Source organism: Mirounga angustirostris, unplaced genomic scaffold (assembly GCF_029215605.1).
Source record: "Mirounga angustirostris isolate CCGP_5_RB_7025 unplaced genomic scaffold, mMirAng1.0.hap1 SCAF_8, whole genome shotgun sequence".
Lineage (NCBI taxonomy): Eukaryota > Metazoa > Chordata > Mammalia > Carnivora > Phocidae > Mirounga > Mirounga angustirostris.
Window position 1 is genome coordinate 71,869,344 of NW_026991716.1, and position 19,854 is coordinate 71,889,197.

At 35.4% G+C, this 19,854-nt stretch overlaps 1 protein-coding gene across 1 annotated transcript in view; it reads right to left on the reverse strand.

Annotated features, from left to right (window-relative positions):
• Positions 1–19,854, reverse strand: part of SNAP91 (synaptosome associated protein 91) — a 143,521-nt gene that overhangs the window by 61,020 nt on the left and 62,647 nt on the right. The window contains exons 8-10 of the mRNA XM_054505455.2: positions 12,082–12,188; positions 7,850–7,891; positions 1,849–1,919 (exon numbers count right to left, since the gene is read on the reverse strand). Of these exons, the coding sequence (XP_054361430.2) occupies positions 1,849–1,919; positions 7,850–7,891; positions 12,082–12,188 (220 nt within the window). The remainder of the gene's footprint in view (positions 1–1,848; positions 1,920–7,849; positions 7,892–12,081; positions 12,189–19,854) is intronic.

A 19,854-nucleotide genomic window follows, 5' to 3' on the forward strand; every position in this document is an offset into this window, starting at 1 on the left:
TCACCAAGCATCCTGCATTGCCTTGCCAAGGGAGAGGCTTTAAGTCCTGAGGATATGCGTATTTCCTTCGCCAAAGAGGTCCTTCTACCACAGGAGCAGGGACATTTCTTAGGCTCCCTGCCCCCTTTTGCTTATATCCCACACAATTCCTTTGGCTTTTTAGATACTCTAATACAGGGTAGCTCCAGCAATCACTGGAAGTGAGCATCTTAATGTACTCCATGTCATTTAATGCACTCTCATGTCTTTCTGGTTGGCATCATTCTATCCACAAAAGTCTGACCACCCATGGCCACAATGAAGCGGGGGTAGACCTTGCACCTGCACTGTGGTAACAATCTCAACAGAGCTCCTGAGAGGTCCTGAGAGATTCCTATACTGTTGTTCATCGTCGAAAATTTAAAACATGCAATAATTTTTATACTAACTTGGAAAAGATGATAGAAACGACACTTAGCTAAAGGAACAATAAGCAACAAGTAACATCAGGACACGAATAGATTCTGGGCAAACACCGAGAGAAAAGAAAAAGGAAAGGAATTGCATTTTTTTTTTAAATTTTTGCCTGAGGCCATTTCTTTTTTTTTTTTTTTAAGATTTTATTTATTTATTTGAGAGAGAGAGACACAGCGAGAGAGGGAACACAAGCAGGGGGAGTGGGAGAGGGAAAAGCAGGCTCCCCGCAGAGCAGAGAGCCGATGTGGGACTCGATCCCAGGACCCTGGGATCATGACCTGAGCCGAAGGCAGTCGCTCAACCGACTGAGCCACCCAGGCGCCCGAAAGGAATTGCATTTTGATGGCTGTATCATAGGCAAAATCCATGGTCAGCATACAGCCCTGCAATGATCAGTTCATAGGTTGTCTCTGTTAACTTCTGCTGTCAATCTAAACGAAATAAACATAAGACTGGGACCAACAGACAGATTTCAAACCGCCTCTGTAGAGATAGCTACAGATGGAGATAATGAAGTATAAAGTTGTCCCTGAACTTTAGAATCAGAAAACCTAACTAAACCACATATGTGGGGAAAAATGGCCACAACACAGGGCAGTGCATGATTAAGGAAGGCTTAATGAGACAGCCCTCCCAGGATGGGTAAGATTTACACACACAGAGACAAGGAGGGTAGGCATCCAAGACTAGCAGAATTATAATTTGAGCAAGGCACAAAGACTGGAAAGCACTGGGACCTGTGAATAGACAAGTTTGATACTTGCTAGAGAGAAGAAAAGAAATGGAACCTGCATATTTTTGCATGCAATGAGGAAAAATAGTAAAAAATGTATGTGCCCAAGCACAAAGGTATGCAAACCCAGGAAAACTGCACTTATTGCTGATTGATTGCTATTCACTCTATAAAAAAGATCCCTGAGCAAAATGTCAGCAGCATGCCGTGCTGAATTTCTAAAATGCAGAAAACTACACTTGTGGGCTTTGCTTTTTTCACAACAGGGTCGATAATGTTACAGAATCTTCAAGGCTACCTGTGAAACCTGTGCTTGTTTTACTCATGCCCAATGATAACAGCCTCAATTTTTAAACATGAACAACTCCTTTTCGGCATATTGTGAATCCCCTGTAAGGGCAAATATATACATCAGCAAGTTCAGACAACCTAAGTACAACCTACTAATTTGCTGCATTAGCCTGCAGATAGATTGCCTATACATGGGGTCACATTGTCATAAGTTAATCAGATGGGATTTTTGAGGGAACCTAGAAGAATTACAATAAAGCATACCCTAAAACTATAGGAGTAAAAGCGGTACCATGATACATCTCATTCTTATAAAGAACAACTGCAGCATTTTTCATCTTATTTAGAATTATACAACTAATGCGTACTTGTTTCCGGGTTTCTTTCCTTCTAATGTATTTAGATGCTGTTCAAGGGTCTCCATAAGACTGCTGGGAGCCTACAATAAGAAAGTAAAAATAAATGTCTGCATTGCTTTCTTTCAAAGTAAATACACTAGAACATCACTGTAACTTTGTATGGTGGAGTTCTGTGGGTGGACCCCACTACAGATGTGAGATAATTTCATTCCAGGTTCTTTTGGCACTTAAATATTTAAATACCATGGAATCTCAGACAGGCCCATCTTACATATAGTTAACTCCACTGTGCAACAAATGGTACTACAGAGTGGTTTCAGTGTAGAGATTACATTGGATAGACTTTTTCTATGATATTACTTATATGCAGTAAACTCAAATCAAGTCCACCATATGTTTCCACAAGACCGCATGAAAAAGGAATAGGTATTTGTATCCAAGTAAAAAACATAAGTGCCCAAATAGAAACTTACAGAAGTTTGAAAATACAGTAAAATCTCACTTATCTACATGTGACTGAAATGTTAGGAAAAATTGCTACTATAGTAAATAAAATTTGGGAGGTGTAAGGGATAGTGGTGGAGAAAAGGCTACACCTTTAATAGTCAACAACAATTAAGATTTTCCTATTATTGAGCTATTTAATTTATATACACAATAAATACTTCAGCAAATGTGGTAATGTTAAACTACCGTGTTAGAAGATTTAATATATTTCAACTCTTTTACTAAAAGGTACCCGAATATTTGTTTTTATATTAACATTTTAGGCAATACAAAGCGATGGCATTTTACTGTATATTAGAAAGAGAAATAATAAGTTCATACATATATTCCACCTCAACTATTCCTCAAGCATTAGAAATTTAATGTCATCTTTAAATAATTTTAATCTAAATTAGACCTTAACAGCAGTGTAAGCATTCAAAGAATAGCATTCCATGAATGAAATATGTAACTACATTTAGAGACATTTAATTCTAAGAATTATCCTTCAAATTAATATGAAATTAATTTTGAAGACCTTTATGCTAACTGCTAAAATAGTTCACAGAATTCAAGGAAATTCATATAACTGTACATTTTACATTATACCTATAATGACAAAATCAAGTAGAATATTTATTAAGAATTTTCAATTTTAAAAGTTCAGGATCTTTAATTTCATTTTTCACTTCACTAACAGATTCATGAACAATTATGTGATTATTATATGTAATGATATGATTATTATAAATATAAATTACCAAGTGAACAAAAATATTAACTTGCTTAACGTGATGGAGGTAGGGTAGAAAGAGTCAGCCCTATGAGCATTATCTAAAAAGTTATGGCCTATAGAGTAGAAAAAGTAATGATTATGGGGGATATAATAAATTTAGAAGTTATAAAAATTAGAATTTAAAACTATAACTCAGGTGAAAATAGACTTACTCAACAAATTCCAATAAACTGCAACTAAGAGTATAACTCTTAAGTTGTAAAAAAAATAAATTTTTAAGGGATAAGGAAAATTTTGCTCCATAGAACAAATAGCATACTATAAAGATGTATTCATTTAATAAATTGAATAGGCACTGTATTCTTAAAAGCAAGAAAATAGAAAAGGCTTCACAATTTTTAGGTGAATTAACTCCTGATAACTTCAAAATTATCATGGTAATTGTCATAATAATAATAATTACCATAACTGTCATAATAATGGAACTTAGGAAGCCTGGACATATAACTTCAAAATTTTCATATTTCTTTTTTTTTCACTGGGGTCATAGTAAGGAAAAAATATATCAAGCCACAGGACCTCTCTCTGGTTACAAGACATAGGTCCTCTAAATGTTAAATGCAATGTAAAGAAAATGTGATTCCGTGTTAAAACTGTTTAAAAGGACAAATGCTACTTAAAGTTACAAAACAGAACAATAAGGGATAACAAAAAAAGAGGTGGTGTTTTCTCCTATAAACTTCCTTAGTTATCTTAAAGAACAAACAAACCAAAAACCAGGAAGACAGTTTGCAATTTCATTCTTTTTGCAAGGTTTCTTAATAATTTGAGGATGAAAATTTTAAAATAAAGTAGCAGTCACAAAAATAACAACAGTTGAAAAAATCTTACCACGAGCACAGACTACAAAACTGACTTTTGTCTTTAAGGGGAGTTATTTTGTGATAAATTGCACCTAAAATTAAGTTTGGAGCATTTCATCTTAAAAGTTTAAAATACTTCATTTATATTTCTTATCAGGGCATGTGAAATCTAATAGAAATAAATTACTCAAATGTTTTTGGAGGGAAAAAAACCCTATTTTGATAGTAATGTTCACAAATGTAGGAATACTGGCTGCCTCCTAACTCTTATCTATGGCACTGAGTCTATCTTGGCATGTAGTAGGCAAATAAGCAAAAACTGTCTCAAATTTCCAACAAGCAAAACTTTGAGAATACCCCTGCTGTTGTAAAAGGAACTTAAAGAACAAACTATAATTAGCAGGATCTTTAGTTGCTTGTTTTTAAAAATGCCCAAGTCAATAGACGAGTCAGATGGAAACACCAACCCAAAGATCAAGAGTCATTCTATGGAAGCTAACAGGTAACAGCAATGTATCACAGTTCCTGATTCATCAGTGGTACAGGTTTTTTAAAAAACCTTTTCTTTACCCATAGTTTTCAGGTCAACCAGAATTCCTAATATCAAAACCTAAAATGTTTTTCATAAATGGAGATATTTTAAATTTGGAATGCACACACACACACACGCCAAACAGGAAATGGTATTTTGAAAATCCTTTTCCTGGAACAAATGGAAAGCTGACTGTGAGTCCGGGATTGAAAAGTAAGCATCCATCTACAATTCACATGTTTTAGATTCTAAAGCATCATTTAAACCAAACAGGAAAAAAAAAGCAACAAAAAGATCATTTGAATTTTTGATCATTAGATCTAAGAAACCATTTGAAAGTGCTGAGAAACATTTTGGTTTTGATATTGTATTCCACTTCTCATGCAATACAGCACTTTTGAATGATTTGTTAAAAATTCATTGATGTTCATAAATCATTTAAATGCAATCATGATGATATGATATGCACAATTATTTAAAGAGGGCTACGGATGACCACACTGGTATTTTATATGGTGCATTTTCCAACCAATATGATATTTATTAAATTCCTCTTCTCTGCCTTGCTGCAAGAGCAATTCTAATCTTCTTTTCAGTTACAAGCAGCCTATTCTTACTCCCAGTCACTAGGCAGACTCCTGGTCTCCATTTCTCGTTAACCCTCATCCATGTTGGGTATTTTGGTTCATTGCCACAGCTAGATTCAGTGGCTGTCGTGGCCACAGAGAGCAGAGATTAGGTTCTAATCTCAAAGGTGTTAAACTGAGTCCACACAACCTGGTATCTCTGACCCATCTCCAGATTAATCGTGGCCCAACACTGTCTAAAGGACTAACCCTAGAGCAGCTCCCATTCCAGCTCAGACCTGATCATACTGTCACAGTGGGTGTAAGTTGCCAGATCAATGAGAAGCCTCCACTAGACCTGTGGAAGGAGCTCTAAATAAGAATTAGAGAGAGTGTTTAGCTCTGTCACTCACAATCCCAACAGAAATCACAATCTGGTTACTTATTAAGAAATTTCAAAAGCACACAATACTTTTATACTGAGATTTAAATATATACTGGAGAAATGAACTAGAGAATTTTTGTGTGTGTATGAGGAGGTAGTTTTAAAATAAATGTTAACATGGAAGTTTATGTGGCTCTTAAGGTCTTAAAAAAAAAAGGTAAAGTATGATATTAGATTCTAATGAATATCACAGAATACCTGGGCAAGATTTTACCTTCTTTAAGGACAGGATCTCTGTTCACCAAATTATGATAACACAACATACACCATTAAAAAGTAGGTATCTCGACTACTTCTTCAGAGAAGGAGATTCTATAAATTATAATGAATATTATAGTAACATTCAAAATTAAAACCAAGTATGTGAGTCCTTCTTTCAATGACAGACTACAATTTTCTTAAAAAAAAAAAAAAAAAAAAAAGAACAAGCAGGGCCTGAACTCAACGACCCCGAGATCAAGACCTGAGCTGAAATCAAGTCGGACGCTTAACCAACTGAGCCACCGAGGGGCCCAAAAACAAAAACATCTTTAAGTATTCTTTAAACTTTTCTTTGTCTCTTTCAGATACTATACAAACTGAGACAAATGAGACCTATTTTCTTCTTAACTGGGAGCCTCTCTGATAACAGTTTTACTTTTATTCCACAGTAAGAGCAGTCTATACAGTTGAAATAAAGATGATTTACCATTTCTAAAAGCTATTTATTGAGCAAAATATTTTAATATCTAACTTTTTTAGGTTAAAATGCATTATTTATCTAGGCTATTTTACCAAACTACAATGTAAATATTTATTATCATTAAATAATTTAAAATTAAAGCACACTGATTGTCTTCACTTTTTATTACAGTGTTATCAAATTCATAAATCTATATCTAATAAAAAGGTTTTTTTTAAAAGATTTAATTTATTTATTTGAGAGAGAGAGGGAACACAAGCAGGGGCAGTGGGAGAGGGAGAAGCAGGCTTCCCACCGAGCAGGGAGCCGGATATGGGGCTCAATCCCAGGACCCTGGGATCATGACCCGAGCCGAAGGCAGACGCTTAACAACTGAGCCACCCAGGTGCCCCTCTATATCTAATAAAAAGATTTTTAATAGTACTTTGCGCACACTTAATATTTAAGCCATGTCCAAAATAATACCAATTTATCTTATTCAGGTATGTACCTGATCAAAGAATACGGTCTTCTCACAATAGCAAAAATATTTTATATTAATATTCTGTCTACTAGAAGCAGTGATCTCCCAACTTTTAAAGCCAAAAAATATAATGCCATCATATTCTGAATTATTCTATGACTTTTATTTATGAAAAATTATTGGTATTTAAATAATATAGATACAGAGACCATTACTTTATGGTATCCTAATTTTTAATAAAAATTTAAGGTTAATATTATTTTAAATATAGAAACATTTCAATGGATTATAAAGATAGTCAATCATTATATGCATTTTGATATTATTAAAAAAGTGGGTCATCTTTTATTATGACAATTTTCTCTATTATAATGACTCTTTTTATTTATAAAGACAGAAAACTCATACATTCATTACTGGTATGTAAGATAGAAGCTCTATATTCTCTCTTATCATCTCACAATCTCTAGTTAAAGGACATGTTTGGGGTAGAAATTTACCATAGCAAAGAGGTGATGAAATAAAAACAGTTCCTGCCAATTATGAGAAAAGTCACACAGTAATTCTGCACATGTGAATGGTTCCTGATTCTACATCTTAGGAGCCCTACAATGTACCCTCTTGACAGATAAAAGGATTGATAAGAAAGCACTACTATTGTTTTTGCTTACTAGATGCTCCCCAGAAAAATCACTTATGTACCACTATGACTTTTTAAAAAAAGGCTCTTTTATAGTAGAAATTCCTCTACTTCATAGGGGAGGCAAGAATCAGTGCAGTAGAACTATGATATCAGAGTGTTCCTCTTTCTTGTCCCTCCTTCGTACCCGGGAAATGTTGAAAACTAGGAGAACAAGCAGAAAGAACATTTCAAGTGTTCCAACTACATGCCTATCAATAGTTACTGTTCATAGACAAAGCACTTTTTAAACATTAATTAAGGCTTCATTTTGAATCAAGTTTAAGAATGAAAAGATGGTCTCAAAACAGTAAATTCAGTTGCCTTTAAAGAAGAAACTATGTTATGAGGGCAGGTAAATCTTCACAGTAACTCCAGAAATACATTCAATAGCTAGAAAAAATATGCAAGCTAGAATAATTTCCAAGAAAATTGATTGGCCTAAATTAAAAATGCATTAAATGCTTATAAGACTATGCCCTAGGTAAGATCTTTTATGGCAAACTATGGAGTAATAATTTCATGCATACTACACTTTGCACTCAGAGAATCACTTACCTGTGTGAGGTCAGGAATGTCACCTTTATCAATGCCAACTTGCTGAGGATTAAAAAAAATAAGTTACTTAATGGGATTTTTTTTACTAATTTCTTTGCATTTAACAGAAGATCACCCACAGAATTAGTTAAAACCACAGCTCAATCTTGGTATTAAAAAAACTGTCAATCTCACTTTGAAAATATGCTTTGTGTAGTTTTCCACTCAATATAATCGAACAATAATTTTGTTAATGTAGTTTAATATAACAAATGTACAGAATTTTACTAGAACCCAAAAAAAGACTTAAGAAATTGAAGTATAAAATGTAAAGGTTTCCTCCATGGCTAATGGCAGCTAAAAAGTAAAAAAAAAAAAAAAAAAAGTTTAGCCTAAATTTAAATTGTTATAAATACTCAGTAAATCCTTGGGACAGGGAATGTTTATTTAGTTTCAATAACTTGTTCAGGGTGTAGTATCCACCTCTCTTCCCACAGAGAGAACCATTTTGTTTGTTTCTTACATATCCTTCCAGAGTTTTTTAATGTATATCCAAGGAAACTGGAAATATGTAAATACGTATTTATTTCCCACAGTATTATACAACAACAATGTATTATATACACTGAGCTTATATTTTTCATTTAACAATATATCTCAGACCTATATCCATATTAACACACAGAGTTTCCTTATTTTTTAAACAGCTTCTTTTCCTATGATTTATTTATTTAACAAGTCAGGTATTAACGAACACCGAAGTTACTTCCAATCTCCTGCCATTGCAAGCAATGCTGCTCATCTGTAGGACACATTTGTAGAAATGGAATTACTAGGTAAAAGCACATTGAATTTTTAGTGTTGGTAGCTTGGGGAAGGGAGGTAGGGGAAGGAGGAAGAGCAGAAAGGGGAAATACAGAGCAAGAAAGAGCACAAATATGGGAATATATAAATGAAGGTGAATCAAAGAAGAGAGTATATATGTGTTCACTATACTGCTCTGTCAACTCTTTTGCGGGTTTAAAAATTATTCAAAATAAAAACCTGGGGAAAAATACAAATCCATAACTTCAATTCTCTCATTTTATGTAAATGATGAAATTTAGGCTCAAAGAAACAAAGTGGGTTACATCAAGTCTCTCCCTTTGAGAAATGAACTGCTTTGTGTATTTTGATGGAACTGCAGAAGCAAATACCTGAAGCGTAAGTGCTGGGCTCCTACAAAGACAAGGCAAACTAGAGATCGGAAAATCCACTTGTTTGACAAACGCTCTTAGTTAAGTTCTTTCTTTGGCTTTCTCTATGTCTACAGCAGGGTTTCTCAGCCTTGGCACCATTCATGTTTTAGGATGATAATTCTTTGGTAGGGTCTGTTTTGTGCGCTGTAGGATATTAGCAACATCTTCTCTACCCACTGGATGCCAGCAGACTTTCCCTTCCTCCAGTTGTGACAACCAAAAATATCTCCAGACACTGGGGAGGAGAGGGGAACAAAATCGCCCAGTGTGGAGAACCACTGATGTAGAGCACTGACCCTCATCCTCCTAGAGCAAATTAGGCTGCAGATTCTTCCCAGAGGTACAGGCATTACCTGCTAATGACTCCACTCTGGAAGTGGAGGGAATTTAGGGAAGCTATTGTTGCTTCCCTAAATTCACTTAACTATTATAAATTATGGAAATTACAAACTAAGGTAACTTCATTCCATTCCATTTATTTCCGTATTTTAATATCTCTTTAGGTGATCCATTAAAAATATTAATATGAATGAAGACAGTATTTTTGAAATTAAAGTATTATGGATCTTTAATATTAGGATCATCTTGATAAAAGGTGATGTGTTTCTCTTAAATAGAGAGTTAATAGAACTTTCTTGAACAGAAAGACATAATTTAGGAATTCTTCCTTGACACTGCTATTTTCACTAACCTGAACTTCTGAACCATAATATAATTGGAGGCTTGAGCTGAGGTGTGACTGTATTACAGAAATCTCATCACTTTCTATCTGCAAATATTCTGGGAGACGTAACTCCTACGACTTGGTATTTATATTAGAATAGCAAACTAAGAATAACTTAGTTCTATAAAAAGGGAAGTGTGTTTAGCAGAAATGCCTATTACTATAAAATAACCATTTTACAAAGTTTCAATTGCCTGCTTTAGGAGACTTCATCGTAAGAATTCAAAACATGCTAAGTTTTCTATACTTCAAGCAATTCCTCTGGGATATTTGAACATTTCCATAGCAGCTGTTCAACTACCCTATGTCTCTTTTAATATTGCAGACAATTTATTAACATTTACCAAATAGCCAATATATATAGTTGTATTTTTAAAATGGCATTCTAGAAGTCTTCTACACATTCTTCAGGAAAATGGGTAGCTACTGGATATGAGTCCATACATATGTACACCACACAAGAGCTGTTTGGTACAGAGAGAAGCTTTGTACATTTGTTAAGAAATTTCTGTATTTACCAATAATACAAACCACTCAACACTGGTATTCAAACAATGTCTAAATTATGAACAATGTAATTTACTTAAAGAAAACACAAACGGTATTGTTAGCCCATTGTGAGTTACTGTCTATTCCATTAAAAAATAATTTTGTAAATTAGTATCTTTCTTTAAAAAAGTCTTAGTCATAGTGTTCAAATCAAAGTAGAATATTTGTATTCAGTTATTTAGACTCTCAAAATAACATCTAATTTCTGTGTATTTCCTTCTCAACAGCCTGAAATGGGCCCGTGCTAACATAAGGTGATCAGGAGACATGAAATAAAATTTTACATCTAAAAACAGAATGAGTTAATAAATAAGTACCCCCTTTCTCATGAAGACCTTGGATCCAGCCTTACAGTGCTGATTAGAGAAATGTATACCCCAGACTGTCACATGTCCAGCTCCTTACACCTATCTAACATATGCAATAAGAGATGGGGGAACTGGGCAGCACATGCATGAGGAATTAATGGAACAATGAAAGGATCTTCTGCTCTGGATGCTTAGGCATAACTGATCTTTCCACAGAAAAAAGTCAGGCAAATTTTACTAGATTATATTGATAACTAGGGTTAAACCACAGGAAAATCTTATCAAATACAAAAAGTCAAACCATGTAGCAGCCAAAGCAAAAGTTTCAAGCAATTCTATCCTTTCATAAAGACAAATCAGTATCAATAAGCCCAAGAAAAATACACATGAACATGCTTTAAAGTATATGTAATTCCTATAAACTATTCTTTACCCTTTGTTTCCCATATTATACATAAAAAAAGACTTCTGTTCTGATTACAAACTATATGGAGCAAAGGTCAAGAGACAGCATTTTGCAGTATCATTCTCCTAATTTGAATGTGATAATTATTATTCCTGCAAATAAATGAAATTTGAAAGATAATGTTCGGACTAGAGTGCTTTTGGAATTGTGTGTATAAATGCTTGTTCTTGTGCTATATTCTCAAAATGACAAAAACAGCAAAAACATGACACGAACATCCCATGCCCAAGGCCTCGTATGCTTTGCTGTTGGGCTTCAGAACGTTTCTCGCACATGGCATTCCAGTCAGCCCAACAATTCGTTCACTGACAATGTAAGATAAGAATCAACTGGCCAACCTGCCAAAGGATTGTAATAACAATGTCATAACTTCCAATACCAGTATGAATCAATAACTGGATTTCATTAAGAGAAAACACCAACTTATGGGATTATCTCAGGAACACCAACTGTATAGTTACACAGTTATTGTGATTAAGTACAAAACAGACATCCTTGAGAAACAATTTATAAACTTCATAAAATTAATGATACTTTCATTTTTTCATTGTATTTTAAAAATTAACAAAATAAGAAGGTCCTATTTATGATTTCTACACACTAAGAACAATAAATGGATTTTCCTAAGGGCTTTTTTTTTTTTTTTCCAGGTTTCAGTAAAAAGGAAGCCCTTCCTTACAATCAAAAATAGCTATTAAGTGGAGCGGAAGGATCAACCACCTTGCAAAGCTGTGAATCTGCTCAGTACCCATGAAACTTGCATTTGAACACAGAATGATCATCTAATTGGGATGCAGGAGTGTAGAGTACAGTTCTGAGTGAGAACTTGAGAGGAGATCACTTCCAACCCTAATACACTGGGGGTCTGGGACAGAATGTCTTGCCAGATTATAAGCCTTATTATTGACTCCAGATACATAAGTTAATATTCTTAAATTATATTCCCCACACAGCTTATTATTACTTACCTCTGCAACTTTGAGAAATTCAGATACTCGCGTCATTCTAGTTAGAAATCGTTTGTAAATTTCTAGGGCATCTTTACATTGTCCTTTCTTCATTTCAAAAAACTTTTCTGGAAGAGACAGATAAGCATTTTGAAAAGACTATTACATTCAATTTTCTTCTAAGCTTATGTTAATACTATTAATTAAAACTTGAATGTTTGGATCAAAACACTAGGCACTAAAACCTATATGAGGTTCTAAAGCACCTAAACAAGGGGGACCTGTGAAGTTTAACAGTGTTAGGTTCTAGGTGTCTCAAATGGAAGCATTTAAATAATGAAAGGATAATTAAAGTAGAAGAACATATGAAGTGTCACAACAAGTTAAACTCATGATCCATATATCCCGGTGCCCTGCTTCAGAAAATAGCATCAAATACTTGCTGATAATCTCAAAAGTTACGATTGCATTCTACAGCACCATCACTTTCTTACTAGCTCACCATAAACCAATAAGCTATATATCATAAAGCAATAAATTTCTCCAAGTTAAAGAATAAATTGTCTACACTCTATAAATTGATACTTTTGTTGGCCATAAATGATTTCTTTCAAACATTATAATGTGTCTCTTAAAGTAGTGGAGTTTTGTGATAAATATTTGGTTTACCAAACTCATCATGGCGTTCTAGTCCATAATTGTATCCTTTCTCAGCCTTCAGCTTCCCAAACAGAAAAACAGAGGATCCCTTTGCTGCTCTCTGTTGCACTCCCAAGACTGGAATTCACAATCACTAGGTGCTATAGCTCCATTATAATTACATTATGAGTGTATTTTCTCCATATGCGTTTGGAAGAAAACCAGCACTTTATCAGTATTTTTGCCAGCCAGTCATTTATCAGTTCATTCAGTCAATAATTATTGACATTGCAGATGGAGACAGAGAAGGCCAGGGTCTACAATAGCTTCCAGGCAACTCTGGATCATAACTGAAGATGATTTAGCATTCTTCATTATTTTATATTTTCACATGGTGAAACATATGCTATTTTTATATTCTCTCATAAAGTTCTTAATTTCATTCAGCATGTAATTTTACTACCTTAAAAGTATTTTTAATTTTCTCAAGAAAGGCTTAATAATATATAATTACACAAAGAACTAATTATTGAGGGTAGCTACTCATTACCTTCTGTTGACAGTCTGGGTAATTTTACATTTAACACAGACCTCCCTGTAGGGCATTCAAGGGAAGCAAAAAGATCAAGAAAACAAACACATACAGTTTTCCACTTAAGATTTGAGAGGGAAGTGAGTCTTTTAAGAAATGGCCAAATCTAACCTAGAAGGTATTATGCTAAGTGAAGCAAGTCAGAGAAAGACAAATACCATATGATTTCACTTAGACGTAGAATTTAAAAAGTAAAACAAACAAAAAACAAACAGAGTCTTAAATACAGAGAACAAACTGGTGGTTGGCAGAGGGAAGGGGTGGGAGGATGGGTGAAATAGATGAAGGGAATTAAGAAGTATGACCTTCCAGTTATAAAATAAATAAGTCACAGAGATGAAAAGTATAGCATAGGGAACACAGTCAATAATACTGTAATAACACTGTATGGTGACAGATGGTGAGTACACTTATGGTGAGCATTGAGTGATGATGTATAGAATTGTCAAATCAATATGTTGATATATCTGAAACTAATATAACGTTGTATGTCAACTACACTTCAATTTTAAAAAATGGCCAAATCTAATCTTTATCGTCTCTATCCTGTTTTCTAATGCTACAGATAGAATCTTGCTGCTATAAGGGAACAAATCTTTTTTAGTTTAAACTTTTGAAAAAAAGGACTTATTCTGGTAAAATATAATTCTTTCTTTCTTCTTAAACAATTGTCACATAATTTCTTCCAAATGTCTAAATTACTTTTCTTTACTATAATCTATTTCTTTGCATCAGATCTTCAGCAGTAACACAAAAAGATAAATCAACTGAATAATCTCAATCTCCTTTTAGAACCAATGCATCAGAATCTTTAGCAATTTTTCTCTGTCTCCTCTGGATGCTTTTTAAATTGTTCATATCTTCCATGGTAATTTAGGATTCAGGAACAAAAGTAATGAAAATTTTATGGCTTTAGGTTATAATTTCCTAATTTTTTCTGTAACAGTGGTAATGACACAGAAAAGCAACATGTACTGTTACAAGGGGAGCTGTGAGGTGCCCTTGTCCTCTTAGAGACTAGGGTAGGGCCAGGAGCAATTCATATTTTTAATAGAGGGGATGGGTCATCGAGAAATGAACCTCTGTCTTTATTTTATACAAAAGATAAGATATATTGATTTTCAGTATCTGAAACGAAATTTTAAATTTGGCCTTTGTAATGTGAGTCTTTATAATGTGTTGATAAATTCCCTTGTCATATTAGTATTAATTTTCACAGAACAACTGTCCTAAGGAAAAGAACTAGATGAAAAGGAATCTCATTCCTGTGAAGTAAATCGAGGCTTTGTACGTGGACTATTACTAATGCCCATTAGTCAGAAGGAAAGCATCTTCTTACTCGCACATCAGTTTCATTATAGTGATAAAATGTTTGCAAAGATTTGCAGCACCAACATTGATTCCAACATTAGATGCAGAGAATTGCTCATGAAGTCCTTGATTAAAAGTAGCCCGTAATGTATTTATAATAGTTAATTCTTAGCACTATTTAGTAAACAAACAAAAAACACAGCTGTCTCAAAACACTTAGGATATTAAGCATACCTATCTTCTAGAGTGTTACTTTCACAAGAGCAATTTCACAGCAACGCTGAATGAAGGCCACTCAACACCAGAATGTGGTAAGGCTTGAACGCACACCTCTACCACTTTTGAAGTCAGGTCTTTAATATGAAGATACAACTCTCCTTTTCTGCTCCTAATGTTAGCCCATAGACTATCCTTTTCAAATTAGATGAAATAAAAATATACATTGCATGGTTATTTTAAAATACAGAGAAAATGCATTCTTACTACAATCTTATCTCTGAAGTCAACATAAAGAGAAAGTAAAACAGAGCAGCATTTAAATAGATGTTCAAGACACAGAGGAGAAACACATGGCTTAATGTGTTTAACTGCTAAATGAATTTTAAAGGTAGTAAGTTCAATGTTCTTGAAGCAGAAGCAGGAAACAAACAAGGGTACACTAGCAAGAGGATGTGAGAAGGAATCAGCAGAACTTCATTTCTGATGGCTATGGAGTTGAGTAAGATGAGCAACTCAAAGATAACTGAGGCTTCAGGTTTAAAAGACAAATTATATATCAACAGAAATGAGATTAGGAAGGGCAAATTCAAGAGTTCAGTTTTGGAGATGGCTGAATTTTAAATATCTGAATTTAAGTGTCTACAAATAAGACTTGCAAAACTGAAGCTCGGAAGAAAGGTCATGGACCGAAATAATAGACCTGGGACTCATCATAAGGACATCTCCATAGGAAACCATAGGGTTTCCAGTGAAAAATATACACAAAAAGCAAACAAATAACTGGCTAGAAATGAACCTTAGCAAAAACTTATTATGAGTGGTAAGGAAGAGTAAGATATGCCCACAAAAGGGAACGGGAAGATCTGTTACTTGGTTTACTGATCAACAGTCCCATCTGAAATAAAGGTAATACAGTGTTGGATTACATATTAAGAACAGGTATCTTTCCCCAATAAGGCAAAATCTCTAAGAGCACTGTGTTTGATCACCCATTCTCTCTCTTTCTAAACTCATGAGAAGCCAGGATGTCGGATACAAATTCAATTCTATAAATCAGATGGACCTGTGAGAGATCTGGAAAGTAAAACTGAGGCAGAAGCCATCTTCCTGTACATCTCTAGCTATTTCTGTGACAAGAAAATAATCTTACACTTAAAAGTGTAAGATTATCCTTTGGCAGCATTCCACGGTCCACCCTCCAGCTTCCCTGGTTTTGAGGGGTAGTGGTTATAGTCACACCCATTTGATGTGACTCCCTACTTCCTGGATTATGGCTCCAGGTGTCTGGTTTCTAGCTTCCTCGGGCCACAAGGCAGCTGAGGGGGTGCAGCAGCTTCTTACTTTTAGTGTACTGTAAAGTGGTGGCCTCAGAAGTAGAAGCTTCCCCAGCGTGTAAGAATTTATTATTCTGTAAGTCATTCAGGAACCACTTCCTGCAGGCTTCTGATAATTACTTAAGCACCGAACTCCCTACTTTAGATCCCTTTCTAGTTAGAGTGGTAAGTGTGGTTTCTGTTTCTTGAATAAACACAGTATTGGGTATTTGAAGTAGTTGTAGAAATCAGACCCTCAAAAATGTCAAAAAGATGGGAATATGGGATTAGATAAGTAACTGGCTGGATCTGAAGGTAGTGATGCTACCCACAACTATTGGAAAATTGGATTCTCACAGTCTGTGCTATACAGGAGCAAAATGATTACATAAATCATCACCGACGGTTTTCTGAAATGAGCAGCTAAAATGAAGCTTACCAGAGCAAGCAGCTGCTGGGAGAGACCACCATGATGGGAATAAGGCAAGTAGAACGTACAGTGGATGGCTGCTCCTGACTCCAAAGGAAATGACAACACAGGATTTTAAATTATTGGCTCAAGGCACCAGTCAGACAGTGGTACTCCAAAACTGCCCTCAAATAATCTTATCTCTTGCAGACACAGGTCTGTCATCGCTGAAAGAAAGTCTAATCTTGTAAGTTTCTGAATTACAACGCATGTGGTTAAGTTAAATTCCCAGCCTCACCATGGTCTCCTTTGTGAAAGTTAGGATGTTTATTGAGAAGAAAAAACTAGAAAGGAGACTAATTGGGTAGATTCAAACCAAAGTGAGCTACTCTTGCTAGTAAAAGCTTTTCCTTCTCAGTCTGAAGAGGCTGGTCCTGCCTTGCTTGGTGATCCTGTAATCAAGCCACCTTTCATGAGGGAATGAAAAATTTTCTCATGTCCAATCCATCTATTTCTTGCCCCTGTCACCTTGCCAACTGCCTCAATATCTAAAATGAGATTGAGAAGGCAGCAATCTCTGCATGCCCTAGGGAGACAAGTACAAAGTCTGACCCAAGAGGAAAAAATATACATGCTAAAAGAAGTACAAGTTCTTGCAAATTTCTGTTGGCAGTAGGGTTGCCAGATAAAATACAAGATACTGAGTTAAATTTGAATTGTAAATAGATAACTTTTTAGCATAGATATGTCCCAAATATTGCATAGGACTTATTAATACTTAACTGGGCATCTTATATTTTTCCCTCTGAATCTGGCAACCATCACTGATAAAAATGTAGAGAGTTGGTATGGTTTGTAAAGGTTCTGAACAGGAAGGAAAGTATATTACATTAGATTTTGTGATATAATTGATAATTTGTCAATTTGGGTGAACATGCCAAAATCATCGATTCAAAAATGCTAGCCTGAGCATCTGGAAGTAGCTCTAACACAGTGATTTCCAAAGTGAAATCCCAGACCAATAGCAACAGCACCACTCAGGACCTTATTAGGAATGCAAATTCTCAGCCTCAACCCCAGACCTACTGAATTAGGAACTCTGGGCTGAGGTTTAGCAATCTGAATTTTAATAAGCTCTCCAAATATTCTTGAGAAATGTCCTTGAAACACAGTCAAGAGCACTTTTTCCTCTTCTGCAGAGGAGACCTTTATCAGGGTGAGTAGGCCCAGGGCAAGGGGACATACCCAAACTTTTCAGAAACACTAACTCTAAACTGATGTTACTCCCTGGGTGCCCAAAATGTCACTCCATGTTCTACCAACTTGAGTGGAAGCTTTTTGGGGATTAGGTGATAAAAGAAAATAAGATCCAGTGGATGTATGCAACTTTTCTGTGGCTGTTTCCCCAGTTACCTGAATACACAACTGGAACAGAAATACTTTGAAACTAGCAGAGTCCCCACACTGGCTTCCTGACCTCTTGAAAGATACAGGGGTAGCAATTCCATCATTTCCTCAGTTAACTTGAGTATCTGGTTTGTGAAATGGGTTGTAGGTAGAGATTTACAGGAGGTTACTGTGAACCTAATCAGGTGATGACCCTGACTTGCAGATTTCCAGACGTGTCCTTCTTACCGGCATAAAATCAGCACCATTCTTGACACCTGATAGGCTTCTATCAAACTAGTGAACTCTTTTATCTCTATCTCAATAAGCAGAGCCCAAAAGAAGTAGTTTGCTTTCATCTGGCAGGGATGACAGTATATACTAGCTGTCTTTTTTTTTTTTTAATTAATTTATTTTTTAAATTTTATTATGTTATGTCACCATACATCATTAGTTTTTGATGTAGTGATCCACGATCCATTGTTTTCATATAACACCCAGTGCTCCACGCAGTACGTGCCCTCCTTAATACCCATCACCGAGCTAACCAATCCCCCCTCCCCCTCCCCTCTAAAACCCTGTTTCTCAGGTTCATAGTCTCTCATGGTTCATCTCTCCCTCCAATTCCCCCCCGCCCATTTTTCCCTTCCTTCTCTTAATGTCCTCCATGTTATTCCTTATGTTCCACAAATAAGTGAAACCATATGATAATTGACTTTCTCTGCTTGACTTATTTTACTTAGCATAATCTCCTCCAGTCCCATCCATATTGATGTAAAAGTTGGGTATTCATCTTTTCTGATGGCTGAGTAATATTCCATTGTATATATGGACATCTTTATCCATTCATCTATTGAAGGGCATCTTGGCTCTTTCCACAGTTTGGCTATTGCGGACATTGCTATGAACGTTGGGGTGCATATGGCCCTTCTTTTCACTACATCTGTGTCTTTGGGGTAAATACCCAGTAGTTCAATTGCTGGGTCATAGGGTAGCTCTATTTTTAAATTTTTGAGGAACCTCCACACAGTTTTTCAAAGTGGCTCTACCAATTTGCATTCCCACCAACAGTGTAGGAGGGTTCCCCTTTCTCCACAACCTCTCCAACATTTGTTGTTTCTTTCCCTGTCCATTTTTGCCATTCTAACTGGTGTAAGGTGGTATCTCAGTGTGGTTTTGATTTGGATTTCCCTGATGGCTAATGATGATGAACATTTTTTCATATGTCTGTTAGCCATTTGTATGTCTTCTTCAGAGAAGTGTCTGTTCATCTCTTCTGCCCACTTTTTGACTTATTTGTTTTTTGGGTGTTGAGTTTGAGAAGTTCTTTATAGATTTTGGATACCAGCCCTTTATCTGTAGTGTCATTTGCAAATACTTCTCCCATTCTGTGGGTTGCCTCTTTGTTTTGTTGACTGTTTCCTTTGCTGTGCAGAAGCTTTTTATCTTGATGAAGTCCCAAAAGTTCATTTTTGCTTTTGTTTCACTAGCTTTTGGAGATGTATCTTGAAAGAAGTTGCTGTGGCCAATGTCAAAGAGGTTACTGCCTATGTTTTCCTCTAGGATTTTGATGGATTCCTGTCTCCCACTGAGGTCTTTCATCCACTTTGAGTTTATCTTTGTGAATGGTGTTAGAGAATGGTCGAGTTTCATTCTTCTGCATGTGGCTGTCCAATTTTCCCAGCACCATTTATTGAAGAGACTGTCTTTTTTCCATTGCATGTTTTTTCCTGCTTTGTCAAAGATTATTTGACCATAGAGTTGAGGGTCCATATCTGGGTTCTCTATTCTGTTCCATTGGTCTGTATGTCTGTTTTTGTGCCAGTACCATGCTGTCTTAGTGATCACTGCTTTGTATTATAGCTTGAAATCGGGCAACGTGATGCCCCCAGCTTTGTTTTTCTTTTTCAACATTTCCTTGGTGA